Raw genomic sequence first — 18693 nt, forward strand, 5'->3', positions numbered from 1 at the left:
GTACAGTAGAGACAGTAGGGACAGTAGAGACAGTACAGTAGATACAGTAGAGACAGTACAGTAGAGACAGTAGGGACAGTAGAGGCAGTAGAGACAGTAGAGACAGTAGAGACAGTCACTGCCAACAACAACAGGAGAGGATACTCCAAAACTGTGTTGCACCATTACCGTCCACCAATAGATAATCATGTGATATGATCTTCCGATGTTCGCAGCGCTTCCCGTACCGCCAGCCACCAGGAACCACACGGGCTCTTCAGGAGTTACGCGTCGCTCAATTCACCGTTAACACCGCTGACCAAAAATAAACAGGGTTCTGGTCCAGAAACGAGCAGCGGGGGGGCTTCCACGGGGGTTCCTGGGCGGCGGCCATGGCGCGGCTGCCAAGCTGACAGATTGGCGGCGGCTCGGCGTCCAAGTGGTGATCAGAGGCAGGGTTTGGCGGCGGCCGGCTGCTCTGATTGAATGACCTCATGATAATGACCCTGTGATTGGGTGCTGAGAGACGCCCCCAGAGACGAGGGGGTCAAGATGAGGCACTTCGGTTAATGACACGCTAACATACATGTGCATTGGCGCGCACACACACGCACACACTTATACGCGCACACACATCCGAGACTCACAAACGCCACACACACACCTCCGCTGCTACTGTACCACACACACACAGTCTGAAGAGGCCAATCAGTGAGTAGCTCCTTCACACAGGTCGACGTTCCTCGAACGTTTCGGAAACGTTATTGGAACGTTCCCTGTGGACCTAACCATCTGATGAGACAAGCATCCGGAAAAATCTTATAATGGGTCAGATTGCATATTGTATGAGTGTAATAATGACCATAATGGGCAGAGAATGTGTGTGCGTGTGTGTGTATGTGTGTGTAAACTGTGTGTCAACCCAGAGAGCGCTGGCGTCGATGGGAGCACACACAACTGCATACAGAACATGTAGCACCGCTGCAGCACTTTCCAAAAAACTGGCAACCCAAACCTGGCAACCCAAACCCCCTCCAGGCCCGAAAGAAGAGATCTGCATCTGGTTGCCAAGCGCTACCTTCCCCTCCCTGTGGATCTCATTACTCCGCGCTCTTTGCCCACAGCCAGCAACCCCCTGTCAGGCCCACTTTACACAAATATGATGTATGGCTGTGTTATTGGACGACCCAGAGGGCTCCCAGCCAATCGGAGCGAGTGGAGGGATGAGAAGCCAGACCCCGGGAGCCAATCGTAAAGAGGAGGGGTGAGCCGGAGCTAGCCTATGGGTGTGCAGATGGAGATGGGCCCGTGTGAAGCCGGCGGTGAGTGTGTGTCACAGGGGGCCCGTTTGGATTAAGGTTAACCGTCACAACCCATCGAGGTTCTGGAGGAGGAGCCGGTCCTCTTAACTCTATCGGATTTCTATCAGAGCGAATATCTGTGAAAACAGGAACGTTTGCTCCTCACCTGAACATGTCCCCCAGGCCCTTCAGCATGCCTTTCTTGGCTTTGTTCTTGTCTTTCTCTTTCTCTTTATCTCTCTCTTTCTTCTTCTCCTTCCCTCCCTTCTCCTTCTTCTTCTCCTCTTTGGGCCGGTTGTTTCCGTTGACCAGCGGTCTGTCGCTGGCGGGCAGCGGGCTCAGGTCCGCCACCGTCGACACCGAGTCCCGGCCTGACCGCGAACTCTCCTCCGTGTCCTCCTCCACTGGAGAGAGAGAGAGAGAGAGAGAAAGGGAGGGGGAGAGAGAGGGAGGGGGAGAGAGAGAGGGGGAGAGAGAGAGAGAGGGAGGGGGAGAGAGAGGGAGGGGAGAGAGAGAGAGGGGGGAAGAGAGAGAGAGAGAGAGAGAAGGAGGGGGGGAGAGAGAGAGAGAGAGGGAGGGGGAGAGAGAGAGGGAGAGAGAGAGAGAGGGAGCGGGAGAGAGAGGGAGGGGGAGAGAGAGAGGGGGAGAGAGAGAGGGGGGGAGAGAGAGAGAGAGAGAGAGAGAGAGAGAGGGGGAGGGGGAGAGAGAGAGGGAGAGAGAGAGGAGAGAGCGAGGGAGAGAGAGAGAGGGAGCGGGAGAGAGAGAGGGGGGAGGGGGGAGAGGGAGGGGGAGAGAGAGGTGAGAGAGAGAGAGAGAGAGAGGGGTGAGAGAGAGAGTGATGGAGACGGAGAGAGAGGTAGAGGGAGAGACAGGTAGAGGGAGAGAAAGATAGACAGACAGAGAGAGAGAGGAAGAGAGGATAAGAGAGGGATGGAGAAAGGGGAGTTGAAGGGTGGAGATATACACCTGCACCACAACAAGCCCACAATTCACAGCTACACCAGGTCAACAACATCGTCCAGGAAGCCCCCTCTTACGCGTCTCCATGCCCTCGTCGTCCTCCTCGGCGGCGGCCGGGCGGTCGTACGACTTGTCGATGGCGGCCCGGAAGCTCTCGTTGCAGCCCCGCCCCCGGATGATGCGCGGGCGCGGCCGGTGGAAGGGGAGGTCACCGTTGAGGGTGACCTCGGCCACAGCGGTCTGGAGGCTCTCCAGGGAGCTGGACTTCTTCAGGCCCAGGGAGGGACCCACGTCTCGGGTCGAGGACCCTGGTGGAACAGAACCAGGCGTCACCAGGAGGACTCAACAGTGTACTGTAGTACAGTATCATTACAGCAGATATAAACATTACGCTGTGCGCTCAACTCTTCTCAGGGAAAAAACTTAAGCTTCTTCAATATCTAATAAGTGGTTTGCGCTCACAAATAATCTTGTTCTATAATCACATTGTTGATGCAATTCACATTATTGATCAAATTGATGCAGTCTCAGGTGATTATAGACCTGGGAATTGGGTCGTTAATCACTGCCACTCACTTCCTTGTTTACATTAAATAAGCAGGAAGAAGCTTGTCTAGGATGTCATATGACCAACTACTGTACTACAGCCATTTATAGCCTATTAAATGACCTTCATTAAAACCTGTGATTATTATTATTGATTAGATCATTTCTCAAACTTCAAACAACATGTAGCACATTTCCAATGGTGCCTGAACAGTATGGCACGTTCAAAACAATAATACATCCATGACTATTCTCTGATATGGAGAAAGCTTGATATGCTAAATAAACCTGTACATGTGGTGTTTTTCACGCGTTGGCGGGGGTGAGATTATAAAAAAGGTGGTGGGGTATGGAAGTAGAGAGAAACAGAGAGTGTTACCTCAGACAAACCTCCCCCCAAAGAAGTTCTAATCCTCAGGGTATACTGTAGAACTGCTGCTTCAAACTGTGTGTGTGTGTGTGTGTGTGTGTGTGTGTGTGTGTGTGTGTGTGTGTGTGTGTGTGTGTGTGTGTGAGAGAGAGAGTGTGTGTGTGCGTTGGGTAAATACAAGGTTCTCTCTCTCCAACGTGGGTGGCCGTCGGTGAGGGTGGGAGAGAGAGCGAGCGAGGCGACGGAGCGCGGGTGTTAAGCTGAACGCCTGCTGACTGAACACCCTCTCTCTCTCTCTCTCTCTGTTTCTCCTCACGCTGTCCCCTCCTCTCCTCGTCTGACTGCAGGCCTCGCTGGCGGGCTTTCACGCACCAAACCCAAACCCAAACCAACCCCCGGCTATTCGGTTTCGGGAGAGAGTTCTAAGAGTCCCACCTAGGCAGTGGTCTTAAAAAACACAACGTCTGAGTCACCGACAAGAACGTCAACGCTTAGTTGTTTTGTCAGTTTCAGTCAGAGCCAACCTGGCAACCTATTGTACTTTCTATAGTGCATAGCTTTGTTTTTTGTTTTTTTTAAAGAGTAATGATTAACGATACTGTACTGTAGATGTTCGGTTGCCAGGTCTGACTTAAGGCTTAAGTGTTGTACATTAAGAGAAGCTGCAGCATTTCAGAGAGCCAAACCTGGCAACCCGGCCTCTCCACTCAACCTCTCCTGGTATGTTGGTACAGACTGGCGCCCTATTCTGACAGTAGATAACCCTCTTCCTGCAGCGTTCTGCTGTAGAGGTCCTTCAATAACAAATAAAGTCATCAACCTCTATACAGTAGCAGTCGACAGATGGAACGGTCTGACTGTGCTCTGATTGGCTGAGATGGTTGGAGATGAAATCACATGGTTGTGGGCTTAAATCAGCAGAGAGTATACTACTGTATGCATATTTTGTGCATACTAAATCGCTTTGGATAACAGTAGCGGCCAAACGGCATTTCAAGTGTCATATTATATATGGAGAGACACTCACTCTTCACATGTATCGCAATTACGCAATTAATTATGTTAAAAAAGTAACAATTATCTGGGATGACCATGAAATATCCTGCTTTTACTAAATATTACACAGGATATGTTATTTAACTTTAAAAACAGCGTCATACTTTGAAGGAAAAAAAACATCCACAGGAGAGTTGAGCAGTACCGAACAGTCCTCCATTGTCCTCCACCGTTCTAATCTCCTTGACAACTACGGGGCTGCAGCCTGTGTCAACAAAGGTCTCAGCCAATCACTGCCGAGGAGACCCGGGCCATCGTATCCCATCACTCCTCTCTCCAAGGCTGTCGCAGTCATCGGTTTCTCCCAGGATTGTGTTTTGGTCCGGCTAAATGGCCCATGGCCCATTGCTGCTCCGCTCCGAGAGCGGCCTGCGCCGAGTTAAAGTGCAGCGTGGCGGCCGGGAAGAGAAAATAAACACCAACGCTAAAGAAAACAGCCTGAAATCTATTAGTCCGGGACAGAGGACTAGCTGCGCCAATTGAATAGCAGCTTTTTACTCTGAATTGAGAAAATTACTGTACCTTTGAATGCACATCTAAATACAGCTGACAGACAATTCTTAACAAACGTATATTAAAAGCAACTAGTACATCTCCCTTCCCTTCCAATGCTCCTGAAGCATCTGTTTGTTTGTGTAACACTGACTGCTGGTGACGTGTTCGTATTAAAGGCTTTACGGGGCGTGACCAGAGGCGTACAGTCGGTTCACTTCATCCAGACAAAAGCACTTGTTGTCACGCTGTATGAAGACGACTACATGACTAAAATGTTCATATTTAGACACCCAAACAACATGAGACAACTCTGAAATTACACTCATCGCTACAAGGGCGTGTTTAGTCTCATTCAAGCGCACCGTTTAACCAGAGAGCAACACATCGTCCATCCCCCCCCCCCCCCCCCCCCCCCCCCCTCTGCTTACAGCGACACTCCACTAAGCCCCTCCCACAACCTGAGAGCTTCTATTCAGCGGAGAAAATACAGTCCTGACAAGACTGACGATGATGGATGAATCCCTGTCAAGTCTGTCAGGTTGGCACCCGGGACAGAGCTCTCTCTCTCCCTCTCTCTCTCCCTCTCTATCTCTCTCTCTCCCTCTCTCTCTCTCTCTCTCTCTCTCTATCTTTCTATCTCTGCTCTGTCTTTCATCCACTCTTTCTCCCTCCACCCCCCCTCTCTCTCGCTCTCCTCAAATTCACAACCACGAAACAATTAGCCGTGCCGCCATGTCTGAGGAGAAAAATAACAGGTCCTTATCCTCCCACCCAGCCGCGGTTCTGGCTGCTCTGACGACCCACCCCCCGTCCCCCCCGTCTGCCTGAGCTCGTCAGGAGGGGGGGCCCTGATTCTCACAGCCCTGCTTGCGCAACCTTTCAACCCCCCCGGTACTCTTAGAAAGACCCTGTGAACCTCTCTCGGTGAGAAGGTGCCACACTGAAGCGCCGGTGTATTTTTTAAGGGTGAGAATGTGTTGACTTTTGGTGACATCCTGCCTACAGTATATGAACAGTTTTGGTCACGATGCTTTAAGACTGTGTGTGTTTGTGTGCGTAGGTGTGTGTGTGTGTGGGGGGGGGGGGGTATAGGTGTGTGTGTGTATGTGTGTGGGTGTGTGCAGGTACTGTAGGTGTGTGTGTGTGTGTGTGTGTGTGCAGGTACTGTAGGTGTGTGTGTAGGTAGGTGTGTATGTGTGTGTGTGTGTGTGTATGTTTGTGGGTGTGTGCAGGTACTGTAGGTGTGTGTGTGTGTGTGTGTGTGTGTGTGTGTGTGCATTCGTGCTCTAAAATCAAGGGGTCAAAGGGACCGTGGTGTTGGGATAAAGGTGCGGACCCTCCCGATGGGAGAACCCGGTGGAGGGAGAACCCAGTGGAGGGAGAACCCGGTGGAGGGAGAACCCAGTGGAGGGAGAACCCGGTGGAGGGAGAACCCAGTGGAGGGAGAACCCGGTGGAGGGAGAACCCAGTGGAGGGAGAACCCGGTGGAGGGAGAACCCAGTGGAGGGAGAACCCAGTGGAGGGAGAACCCAGTGGAGGGAGAACCCGGTGGAGGGAGAACCCGGTGGAGGGAGAACCCGGTAGAGAGAGGTCCGTGCGTTCCCCGTGCCGAGCGTCCTTACCTGAGAGCGTCTCTGTGCTGGGGGTGAGGTTAATCTCATCGGCTACTGTTAGAGGGGGAGGCATAAACAGTTGAGGTTTGGTTAGTGCTCGACGTTCCTCATGCAACATTCCCACAACGTTAATGGTACATTCGGGTCCCGGGGGGCAATCAGACAGGGGGAGGGGGGGGCAATAGAGTGGGGAGGGGGGGGTGAGGATAGCAATCAGACAACGTAGCAGAAACAGCCGTCCGCTCACACGATGACATATCATTACAGAGGGAGAGAGAGAGAGAGAGAGATGGATAGAGAGAGAGAGAGAGAGAGAGAGAGAGAGAGAGAGAGAGAGAAAGAGAGTTAGAGATGGATAGAGAGAGAGAGAGAGAGAGTTAGAGATGGATAGAGAGAGAGAGAGTTAGAGATGGATAGAGAGAGAGAGAGAGAGAGAGAGAGAGAAAGAGAGTTAGAGATGGATAGAGAGAGAGAGAAAGAGAGTTAGAGATGGATAGACAGAGAGAGTTAGAGATGGATAGAGAGAGAGAGAGAGAGTCGGCCAAAGCAATCAGTATGGGTTACATGCCGTTTCAGGAAAAGGGTAATTGTCAGGAAGACGCGCTTGTTTTGACTCCGCGTGAGACGGGAGGGATGCAGAGGGGCTCTGGGGCATCCGAGCTTCACATATCAGGGGTGGGGATATCAGGAGAGGGGTGTGAAGACGCGGTAGACGCTGCTCCTTCATAGAATGGACATGGAGACCCTTTAAGAGGGGTGGAGAGAGAGACACAGAGACAGAGACAGAGGTGGAGGGAGAGAATGAGAGAGAGAGAGAGAATGAGAGAGAGAGAAAGTGAGAGAATGAGAGAGCGAGAATGAGAAAATGAGAGAGAGAGAATGAGAGGGAGTGACAGAAAGACATAAGAAGAGGATGAGAGAATGAGAGAGAGAGAATGAGAGGAAGAGAGAGAGAGGAAGAGAGAGAGAGAGAGGGAGAGACAGTGACAGAGCGAGTCCGGGTCTGGATCAGGGGGGCTGTGGTTCGGCCCGTAGGCCCTCCCAGCAGAACCCCGCCAGCGCTGTGACCGGGGGAGAGGGGGGCAGGGCGGGTACGGGGTCGGGGGCGGGTCGGGTCAGTACCTAGGTCCATGCTCTTGGACTTGCGCGTCTTGATGATCTCCAGTTGGCCGGCGGCGTCTCCGAACTGCTTGGTGCGTTTCTCCGACATGCTCTGCCTGCCGAAGCCCTCCCTCTGGAACGTTCCGTCAGGGTCGGTGTCGTCCGGACTCAGGGAACTGGGAGGGATGGAGGGGGCGGAGTCAGCAACAAGGCCCGTGTCTCCCCACGACTGACTATAAACCCCCTGCACCACTAGCACACGACCACATACCTCAACAACACACACACACCGCACACACACACCGCACACATAAACCACACACACACACCGCACACACACACCGCACACACACACCACACACACTGTACATACAGTAACACTGCTCATCCTCCAACCTACACTCACCACACTCCATTCTGTATATTTATGTATATTATATTGTATATTTGCACTGTTTTGGTTGTGTTTTGCACTGTCCTGTCCTGTCTTGCACCCTGTCCCCTGTCCCGTCCCCTGTCCTCTGTCCCGTCTCCTGTCAGATGTCGTCTGCAATAGCGTACGCCTTGACCCTCGGCAAAGTCCTTGTATGTGAGAACCAGACACATGGATAATAAACACATCTTGAGTCTTGAGAGATGGAGAGAATGAAGAGATGGAGTAGAGGGAGACAGTGAGAGAGAGAGAGAGTGGGAGAGAGAGAGAGAGAGAGAGAGAGAGAGAGAGAGTGAGAGAGGGAGAGAGACAGAGAGACAGAGAGAGAGGGAGAGAGAGACAGATAGAGGGAGAGAGAGACAGAGAGAGAGGAAGAGAGAGAGAGAGGGAGAGAGAGAGAGAGTGTGAGAGAGAGGGAGAGAGTGTGAGATAGAGCAAGAGAGAGAGATAGAGAGAGACAGACAGAGAGAGGGAGAGAGAGACAGAGAGAGAGTCACACACAGAGAATCAAACGCCGAGGAGCAGCTCCTAATTGACCCTGCGCCTCCTCCAATCAACCAGGACCACCTCCTGCTCCAATCAACCAGGACCACCTCCTCCTCCAATCAACCAGGACCACCGTCTCCGCTCTGAGCCTGATTAGTCTGCCTGAGGGGCTGGACCAGCACCAATCAGCAGCCCACACGGTCGCCCCAGGGGCCGGCAAGGAGGGCCGGTCACTAAGGCCTCATCATCGCAGTACGGGAGGCGGGCTCTCTGAGTCAGGTCACGTACCCCCGTCAGCTGGCCGGTCAGATCCACGGCCTCTCCGCCAGAGAAAACGACGCGGAGCAAAAACACAGCTGCACATTTCACTGCTCTGCGTCAGAACGTGTCCTTCCAAAACTGACAGTTAGAATATTCACTGTGATGGTTTCTAGATGTGTGTTTAGACTTGGGTTTAACGAGTTTTACAACATATTACACGGTACGATAAACATTAGCAGCGCTCTCTGCGGCAATTAGTCGATGTCAAAATAAACTAGAATATTTCGGCGAGGTCTGGGCTCCTAACCTCTGTGATAATACTGCCGTTATGTTGCGGAAGCAAGTCAAACACGGCTGTCGTTTCAAAAGGAATGTCACAACTGACGTTCTGACGGTTGATAAACTTTGCGGTCCGCCTACCGCTGACAGCTCTACCGCTGACAGCTCTATGCCTCGCGTGACGAGGTGACTGACAGGAGAAACCGCGGAAGAGGGAAACTGGGAAAACCCTACTCAAAACGCACTTGATTTGCACCTCGGGGCAGCTTCCTCTCTAGGCCAATCGTATGATTCACAATGTAAAAATCCAGGACGTTCTGTAAACCGAATCAAGCGCACCCGAGGTTTATGACCCAGGCAGCTGTTCTCCTCACCTCTCGTTCTGATTGGGTATCTCTTTGGCCCAGGGCGGAGTCACGTCCGTGGCAAACCCCATGTCGTCGTGGGAGCTGGAAGACGATTGGTCGGAGAGGTGGGGCGGGAGCACTGGCGGCCGGTCGTCCTCGATGATGACCGTGTCGTCCTGGGGCATGTTGACCGTAGGGGACAGCTGGTAGTGACCTGAGAGAGGACACGTTAAGACAAGCACTAGGTTGACTTTACTGCACACAGAAAACTGCTTCTGTTAAAACGAGCTACAAAACCGCTAAATGGTCTTAAGTGTCCCTACGGGTTACTTAAAAAATACTCAAGGTGGTTCACAGCACATGTAATGATATTCCATTACCACAAGTTGGAAAACCTCAAATTGTTGTGAGTAGAGCACTGTAGGTAGATGTAAGTGGAGGGATGAATACACTTTCAGTTACTTTGATGAATACCAACAAAAAAGTCTGCTTTAAAAGATTCCTCAACGTGCTTCCAAAAACATATTCAGTACTGAGAACATGTACTGTAGGCATACTAATTTACCATGAGACATTCCTGTAAAGTTAATATGTACAATATTCCTTAATCAGCTTAGAGTTATACCATGTTGCGTTTGGTGGTTGTTAAAAATGGCGTTGTTTCCATTAAAGAATGATTAATTCAAGCTGCAGAGTCGTTGGAAAAGATAAAACTATTTCCTTGGGCGAGCTAGCCGCCAGGAAAAAAACAGCCCTGCTTTTCTTCCCGTCCAAAAGGGGGGATTTAAAAAGCACATTGAGATGCAGCGCACCGCGCTCTCCCCTCGTCTGTTTTTCTGGAGCACCTACCCAGCTAACGGAGGGCAGCTGCGATACTTGACTACAGTCCCACAAGGACAGGGAGAGACGCGTGTTTGTGTTGGGACACACAGGGACACAGGGACACAGGGACAGGGAGAGACGCGTGTTTGTGTTGGGACACACAGGGACACAGGGACAGGGGGAGACGCGTGTTTGTGTTGGGACACACAGGGACACAGGGACAGGGGGAGACGCGTGTTTGTGTTGGGACACACAGGGACACAGGGACAGGGGGAGACGCGTGTTTGTGTTGGGACACACAGGGACACAGGGACAGGGGGAGACGCGTGTTTGTGTTGGGACACACAGGGACACAGGGACAGGGGGAGACGCGTGTTTGTGTTGGGACACACAGGGACACAGGGACAGGGGGAGACGAGTGTTTGTGTTGGGAGTCTGTCAGGGTTGGGAGCCTTGGGCCAGCAGCCTCACTGTGTTTCTCAGAGTCTCTCACTGTGAGTCAATGTCCTCTAAACACACCCACTACCTCTACACCAGTAAACACATCCACTACCTCTATACCAGTAAACACATCCACTACCTCTATACCAGTAAACACACCCACTACCTCTATACCAGTAAACACACCCACTACCTCTACACCAGTAAACACATCCACTACCTCTATACCAGTAAACACATCCACTACCTCTATACCAGTAAACACACCCACTACCTCTATACCAGTAAACACACCCACTACCTCTATACCAGTAAACACATCCACTACCTCTACACCAGTAAACACACCCACTACCTCTATACCAGTAAACACATCCACTACCTCTACACCAGTAAACACATCCACTACCTCTATACCAGTAAAGATATCCACTACCTCTATACCAGTAAATATATCCACTACCTCTATACCAGTAAACACATCCACTACCTCTATACCAGTAAACACATCCACTACCTCTACACCAGTAAACACATCTACTACCTCTACACCAGTAAACACATCTACTACCTCTATACCAGTAAAGATATCCACTACCTCTATACCAGTAAAGATATCCACTACCTCTATACCAGTAAACACATCCACTACCTCTATACCAGTAAACACATCCACTACCTCTACACCAGTAAACACATCTACTACCTCTACACCAGTAAACACATCTACTACCTCTATACCAGTAAACACACCCAGTACCTCTACACCAGTAAACACATCCACTACCTCTATACCAGTAAAGATATCCACTACCTCTATACCAGTAAAGTGTGTGTGTGTGATGTTATTATCTGTCCTGTGGTCCCTTCTCAACTACCCCTGCTGTGTGTTTTTGTTACTTTCAGGGAATTTGAGGGTGTGGGCGAGACCCTGAACAACATGAGATCCCCTTCTCTCAGGCCACACACACGCACGCTCACGCACGCACGCACGCACACACGCACACACACACACGCACACACGCACATCTAATCCAATTTCTCTTAGCAGTCCAATGCACAACACTGAGAATCTCATCAATGTCAGAGCCTGAATTACTACGATACAATCAAGTGCGAGCATTGAGCAGCAGCCCAGTGAATCTGTCAACACTCTGGCCCGGCTTTCAAGCACTGAATAAAAACCTCTTTGTCTTACGGGGACTCAGCCCAAGGACACTCTGCCACCCACAACAATGGCACTGCAAACAGGTGAGCTACAGTAACGCCCCTGACCCGACTCCATCCATCCAATCCCATAAATATGCTTTCAAAATGGCCGCCGACAGCTATAATAAACCCCGGGAACAGACAATAGAACAAAAGCTTCCGTTTCTTTACAGAAAGAAGAAAAAAAAAAAAAAAAGCCATGGTCTTTAGCAGAACCAATTTTCAGAGACGTTTCCTTGTGAGAACCAGGAGAATAGTGGAATTGAAAGAGGGTGTTAATGGATGAGAGCCGGGGATGAAAGTGCGTGGAGACTGAGAGGGTGGGGTGAGATCAGAATGATTGGGCGAGATGCAGTGGAAAGAGCTTTTATTTTGTTAACACTGTCCTGGTCATTTTTGCATAATTTGCATAATTGACTTCGGTCCATTTCGTTAAAAGACGGGCATCTGCCAGGAAGGAGAGAAATCATCCAGGAAGGAGAGAAATCATCCGGTCAGGCACTTGTTCCTTCACTGGCATGATGGCGGAGCACATGGAGAGAGAGGTGATCTCAGAAACAGTCACAAACATGATAATATTCGAATATTTTGTTGTTCGTTCTATATTAACAATACCTGAAATTGTTTTTCAAAGCCTAAATAGTACTGTCCTGTAGCAATGACGCCTCCATGATTGTTGTCCATGGATACTCTCTAAGGACCCTACAGACTCCTCTGGTGTCCACACACCTGCCTGTTTAAATCAATCACACAGGCACACTGACTCGAGTATTATACAACGGTTAGTTCTGGTTCTTGATTCTGATTGGCTGGAAGCCGTGTTAAAATACTTTGTAACACACACCTGGGACCGCATATCATTCCATTTTCAGTATTAATGCGCCTCCCATTTGATCCAATGCATTGTAGTTGTTGTTGCTTGGCAAACCATTTGTTAGGGGAACTAATTTGCTCGGCGGAATTGAGGGAATGATGCTTCGTTTTGAATAAATGTTAATTTAGCTGTTATAAAATCACTATAACACACGGCCTCTCATGGTTTATTGCTTAAATAGATGACAAGTAGAACAGTGGATAAGAAAGACTTTGTCATCGTCTGTCTCTAACTCAAGCGTGCTGAGAGGGATTGTAGAGTTCCGAATGCACCAGATGCTTAGCTCACTACTCCATCCCTCCCTAATGGCCAACTATAGCCAATTACACCCAGGCTTCTACAGGTCCTTAACCCGACACCGGCGTCGACAGTAAGACTCCTAGCACTTTCCTAAGGACGAGAGCTTTGACATCTCTAGGTCGGCCAAGACATGTGGTGAAGTAGGTTTAGTGTGCTCCCTTCTGGGGGCTGAATGTGTCTCTCATGGCCAGAAACACGCAGACATGCTGAACAACGCTGTCACGTGATACGGAGGGAAGTTCAGCAGAAATAAAGCATCTTTTTAAAGAGGTCAGGATCAACTTGGAGGTTATAATCTTCCCAATACTAAAACTGTGTCTGAGGAGTAAGGGTGTACAGTTAGTTCTGGTGACTGTAATTCCATGTTGTTTATTCAACTTGACTTGTACATTAGTCTTTATGGGATTCTTCTTTTTTTGCAACCTTCTGTACGTACCACGTTGGCCCCTTGCTGTATTGTATGCTAAATAAACACAATAACAACGGCAGCAGCAACAACAACAACGGTACAGATAAACAAAATGACAACCTGCAGACATCCATAGCCAACCTTGACATCCCTGCAAACTGTATACAGTATAAGAGGGATATTTTCACAGTTTGTTATGTGTGAACAAATGAAGACAACAGACTTCCACACAGTGATGGAACTAACCTATTAACACCAACACATCTGTTTTTCTGGTTATCCCTCTCTCTCACGCACACACACACACACACACACACGCACACACACACTTCACACACACGCACACTTCACACACCGACTGAGCTGTGAACGAACACTGTGGCTAACAGCCAATTTACACCCGGAGAAGCAGACGTCCTGAACCACAGAGACATCACAGTATCCGAAGGGAAGGGTCACGCATAGTCCTGAGGTACCAGCGTTTGTTAAGTTAGCCCTGATCAAACCTCCTTCATAAGCCAATGCGGGGTCACAGGTCATAAGTACCCCTGACTGTGTGGATGAAGAGGGAGCCCAGATGGAGAGAGAGGTCTGCACCACCTGAGGTTGGAACATCTGGAGCCGGTGGTTGGTGGTCGTTGCTTAAGCCCACATGATTGATTTAATGTCTGGGTTTGGTTGAGGCTGGACCATTAATATTGCCCACCACCCCTCCAACTGTCTGTCTGTCAGCTAATGCCCACACAGACGGCCGCGTACGCACACAGGGACACACACACACACACTCCCTTCACGAAACCTCTCAGGGTTGGCTTGAGGTGATGACTACACATAATCAAAGCAGAGTGCTCAGGGACTCAAAGTAGACGCACGCACGCACACACACACACGCACACACACACACACACACACCAGAAGCCATGCTCCACAGAGAGGATATTGTAACTCATATCCTGGCTATGTTCCGACTGCTCCTTGACATTTGCTGAGCCATTAAGATCCAGCGAGAACTAAATGAAATCCAGAGCTGCGCTGGTCAGTCAGTTACTCACTATCCTGTGTTGACAGACCTGGAGGTTTCACATCATATAATCCACTGCAAACCCCCCCCAAAAAACACATGGGGGTCAACTGGGATTGTGTGTGTGTGTGTGTGTGTGTGTGTGTGTGTGTGTATGTAGACTGCCGGACACAATGTGCTCATGTTCTCACAGTCTCTTGAGGCCATGTATGGTCCTTGACGGCAAAATGACATTTCCATTGTGAAATGGACTATAATCTGCTATTCTGTGTGTCAATCACTAGTCCTATGAAAAAAAGTGGCCTATCAATACGGAAATAATTACAGTTGTACAATACTGTCTGTGATTATCACTATTCAAGAAGCCTGTGAATAAATCCCTGAAAACCTAGTGTGTATAGTATTGTCATTATACAAGCGTGTTTAGTTGCAAAAGCCTCGTCATGGACACATTTATAGAATTGTGTTGACTTTTCTAATGGTATGTTTTGTATTGTGTGGACTTCATAAGTGGTGATGAATGTACAGTATGGTACTATATTGCAATGTATGTATTGTATGTATGTATTGCAATGTGACCGAATGCCCACGCGGGTACAGATGGCGCCAGTCTTACCCATCATCCTCCCTGCCACGCCCTTCCCCATCATCCTCCCTGCCACACCCCTTACCCATCATCCTCCCCTCCACACCCCTTACCCATCATCCTCCCCTCCACACACTTATCCATCATCCTCCCCTCCTCGCCCCTTACCCATCATCCTCCCCGCCACGCCCTTACCCATCATCCTCCCCGCCACGCCCTGCCTGGGCAGCAGGTTGTCGTCCAGACCCTCGATGCCGCCGTACAGCGAGTGGGAGATGCGGCGCTCGTTGTCGTCGAGGGAGGAGTTGAGGCTCTGTCGCGCTCCCAGAGGGCTGCCTGGGGTCTCCTGACACACACACACACACACACACACACACACACACACACACACACACACACACACACACACACACACACACACACACACACACACACACGGAGGGACACTGTGAATAGGACTGAAGGATACATCTTAGATTGAGACAAATTCAGTAGAAATCCACAGACACCAAATGGGGATAGCACTATAGCGAGCGACGCCACCACAAAAAAGATTAAAGAGCATGAATGAGACGGGGAAAACTCCCTTCACACCTTCCATCTCCCACACCAAGCAACGCAACCAGCACACATAAACCAGCATGAATGAGGGACATTAGCCTGATGCTAACAATGGCGCCAACCAGCGCTAAGCGCTAAGGTAAATGAGCATGGATTTCCGATAGCAGTCGGGACTCCGGTGGCCCTCGCGCCCCACAGGGGAGCAGCGCCTGACATTTCCCTCAGGGCTCCCAGTGACATTCACCTGTTTATTGGACAAATAGGCCATTTGCTGAACCTGTCACCTTTAAACACAGTTTCCTCACAAGGCAAGAGGGAGAGTGTTGGAATGTGTGTGCGCACGTGTGAGCATGTACATACGGTATGTGTGTGTATGTGTGTGTGTGTGTGTGTGCGCGCGCGCACGTAATGTATGTGTGTGTGTGAGTGCCCTCGTTTGCCATTAAGAGTCTCCTTGGTCATTGATTAAAAGTATTGATTTTCAATGGACACTGCATTCATTGGTTTAAGATGATGACCATGTTTGGCACATAGATTGCCGGCATCTACAACAGGGGTAACCAGGAGCAACAGGACAGAACAGACTACACAAACACTAAAATCCATAACACGGCCAATCAATACACATTATACACATTCCCCTCATTGAACTAATTCAACTAGCAGTATATAGCCTACAAATACATTTGAAGGTGGGTTGTACTGTACAACAACCATGATGCAACAACATATGACCTTGTAAATCTACAGTAGTGACTGAATAAGTGCTCTAAAGGCCATCTTGCTGAAATTGTCGTTTTTACATCAGTTATTGATCAAGATGGGTGAGTACAATCAATACCCATGGAATATTAAGTGGGCATTCCGCGGTAACATTTGACCTCACCAATCCTACCATGCAAATCTACCAGAATAATGACCAATGGTGCATTGTTAAAGTATTGTACTGTATTTCACACCGTTATTTACCAGGTGAGAACGCAACCATAAAACAGCCAGTAAAACCAGCCTGACTGAGAGAGATGGAGGGTGACGGGGAGTGATTCTAAGGAGAACGTGTGGTTTGGCGTTGGCCAGTGGGAAGCGACGCCTTTCTCTGCTTTTAAATGAGAAAGTTAATGAAATGGACCTCTGACTGCTGCTAGGGCCCCATCTAGACCGGCTCAATAATAGAGGAGGGCATTCACCATTCTGGAGGTCGGTCAACACATCACCCAGCTCTGCGCGCTGCACATTCACTCGGATAATTAAAAATAATGAGCACGGACTTGAACCTCATTGGGTATGAATGGTGACGAGAGCAGCTGGGTGAATAGCTCGTGTTTGGGTAATATTGAGAGGAAATAGAAGTTCTGAATCGAGTTCGGAAGAGATTAGTGAGGAAATGTTGAAAGAGAATGTTATGTGAGATGAATACAAATAAGAATCTATCTGCGTCTGTCTGCCTGCCTGTCTGTCTGCCTGTCTGTCTGTCTGTCTGTCTGTCTGTCTGTCTGTCTGTCTGTCTGTCTGTCTGTCTGTCTGTCTGTCTGTCTGTCTGCCTGTCTCTCAATCCAAAGTCGTGTATCCTGAAAGAAGCAACCTGAAATCCTCTTCTTAGCCCCAGGATGTATTGTAGTAGTTTAGCGCCCCCCCCCTCGAGCCTGCTGCCCTCAGACCCTCCCTTCTGCTGTTACTGTGATGCACATATCAGATATTCTCCCCAGCGACAGACCCTAAAACACCCCCCTCCCTCTCTCTCTAGGCTCGCCCTCAGCCTCCTCCACAGCCCAGCACACGGCTGAGCCCTCTTCTGCTCCTGCTTTCAATTACACCGCTGCATCATGGGAAATCAACATTCTGACACACAAGTGTGGAGAGGAGAAGATAGGGGACGAGGAGACGAGGATGTAGGAGAGGAGAGGAGAGGAGAGGAGAGGAGAGGAGAGGAGAGGAGAGGAGAGGAGAGGAGAGGAGAGGAGAGGAGAGGAGAGGAGAGGAGAGGAGAGGAGAGGAGAGGAGAGGAGAGGAGAGGAGAGGAGAGGAGAGGAGAGGAGAGGGGAGGAATAAAATCTTGACATTGAGAAAAGTCTTGGATAGCTCTTTGTCATGGCAAATTTCCCCAGAAGCCCTTGGGGCATGTGGGCGGAGCATGTGGTTGGAGCATGTGACCTGACTGGCTATGCGCTCATCGTTTCCTGTGAATTATGAATCTCCCGGGGTTTGGTCTGTAAAACACTGATCACTGGCCTTGAAATGCATCATGGGACAACTAAAAGAAACAAAGGTCTGTTGATAGTTATCGGACAACTGAGGAGAGAATAACTTAAAAAAAGAAGGGACTATGGCCAAACATGTACAAAGGAATAATAATCATGATAAATAAGATGGTTTGTGATGTGTGATTGGTCATTTTCTGCAAAATGAATAACATGCAGAAGAGCAGCAAAGCCATTGCAAAATATTTTTTATCTTTAATTTGGTTTAGCCAACACATGCAAAAAAACAGTTTAAAAAAGTAACTTGGTCATCATCGCAACGGCAAGGGGTTTGGGGGGGAAAGGGCAGTAGAACTTGAAGAACGTGGAGGTTCCACATGGCCTTCCAAGCATCACACATAGAGGCCCTGTGGGTTAGAAGAGGAGTTCAGGACACACACACACACACACACTTGAGTTAGTCCACCAATCACCACTTTCACGCCGCCATAGTTACTCATCCAATTCCATCCCCCCCCACACACACACACACACACACACACACACACACACACACACACACACACACACACACACACACACACACACACACACACACACACACACACACACACACACACACACACACACACACACACACACACACCTGCATCCACATCGCCATGGTTACCTCGTTGCGTTTGGTCAGCCTCCTGGCGACGATGAGCTGGATCATCCCGCGCTTGTTACCCTCGGTTGACATGGACTTGCGTAGCGTCTCCATGGCGTCCTGGTTGGTCTTCCCTAGCAACGACTCGCCGTTGACGGCGAAGAGCTGGTCGTTGACCCTCAGCCTGCCGTCCTGCGAACGGAAGAACGACACGGGGGCGCGTTGAAATCAGCTGGACTGATGTGGGGTCGGGGTTCTAGCGGTTCTATCCTGGGACTGTCACATTTACAGGAACCACGCGCTGACTGGTATGAGTTTGCAGGTTCTCCCCGTGTTCCCAAGGGTTTCCTCCCAAGAACCCAATATGAAAAACATGCAGAAGGACAGATGCTCTTC

At 49.7% G+C, this 18693-nt stretch overlaps 1 protein-coding gene across 1 annotated transcript in view; it reads right to left on the reverse strand.

Annotated features, from left to right (window-relative positions):
• The window catches only part of LOC311316035 (partitioning defective 3 homolog), a gene marked incomplete at its 3' end in the record, with an annotated part of 169352 nt that overhangs the window by 49069 nt on the left and 101590 nt on the right, over positions 1-18693 (reverse strand). Inside the window, exons 13-19 of the mRNA XM_084446776.1 lie at positions 18319-18489; positions 15085-15235; positions 9255-9441; positions 7443-7597; positions 6330-6374; positions 2318-2548; positions 1447-1684 (exon numbers count right to left, since the gene is read on the reverse strand). Coding sequence (XP_084302902.1) covers positions 1447-1684; positions 2318-2548; positions 6330-6374; positions 7443-7597; positions 9255-9441; positions 15085-15235; positions 18319-18489 — 1178 coding nt within the window. The remainder of the gene's footprint in view (positions 1-1446; positions 1685-2317; positions 2549-6329; positions 6375-7442; positions 7598-9254; positions 9442-15084; positions 15236-18318; positions 18490-18693) is intronic.

The sequence above is a fragment of the Borostomias antarcticus genome (assembly GCF_949987555.1).
Source record: "Borostomias antarcticus genome assembly, chromosome: 12".
NCBI lineage: Eukaryota > Metazoa > Chordata > Actinopteri > Stomiiformes > Stomiidae > Borostomias > Borostomias antarcticus.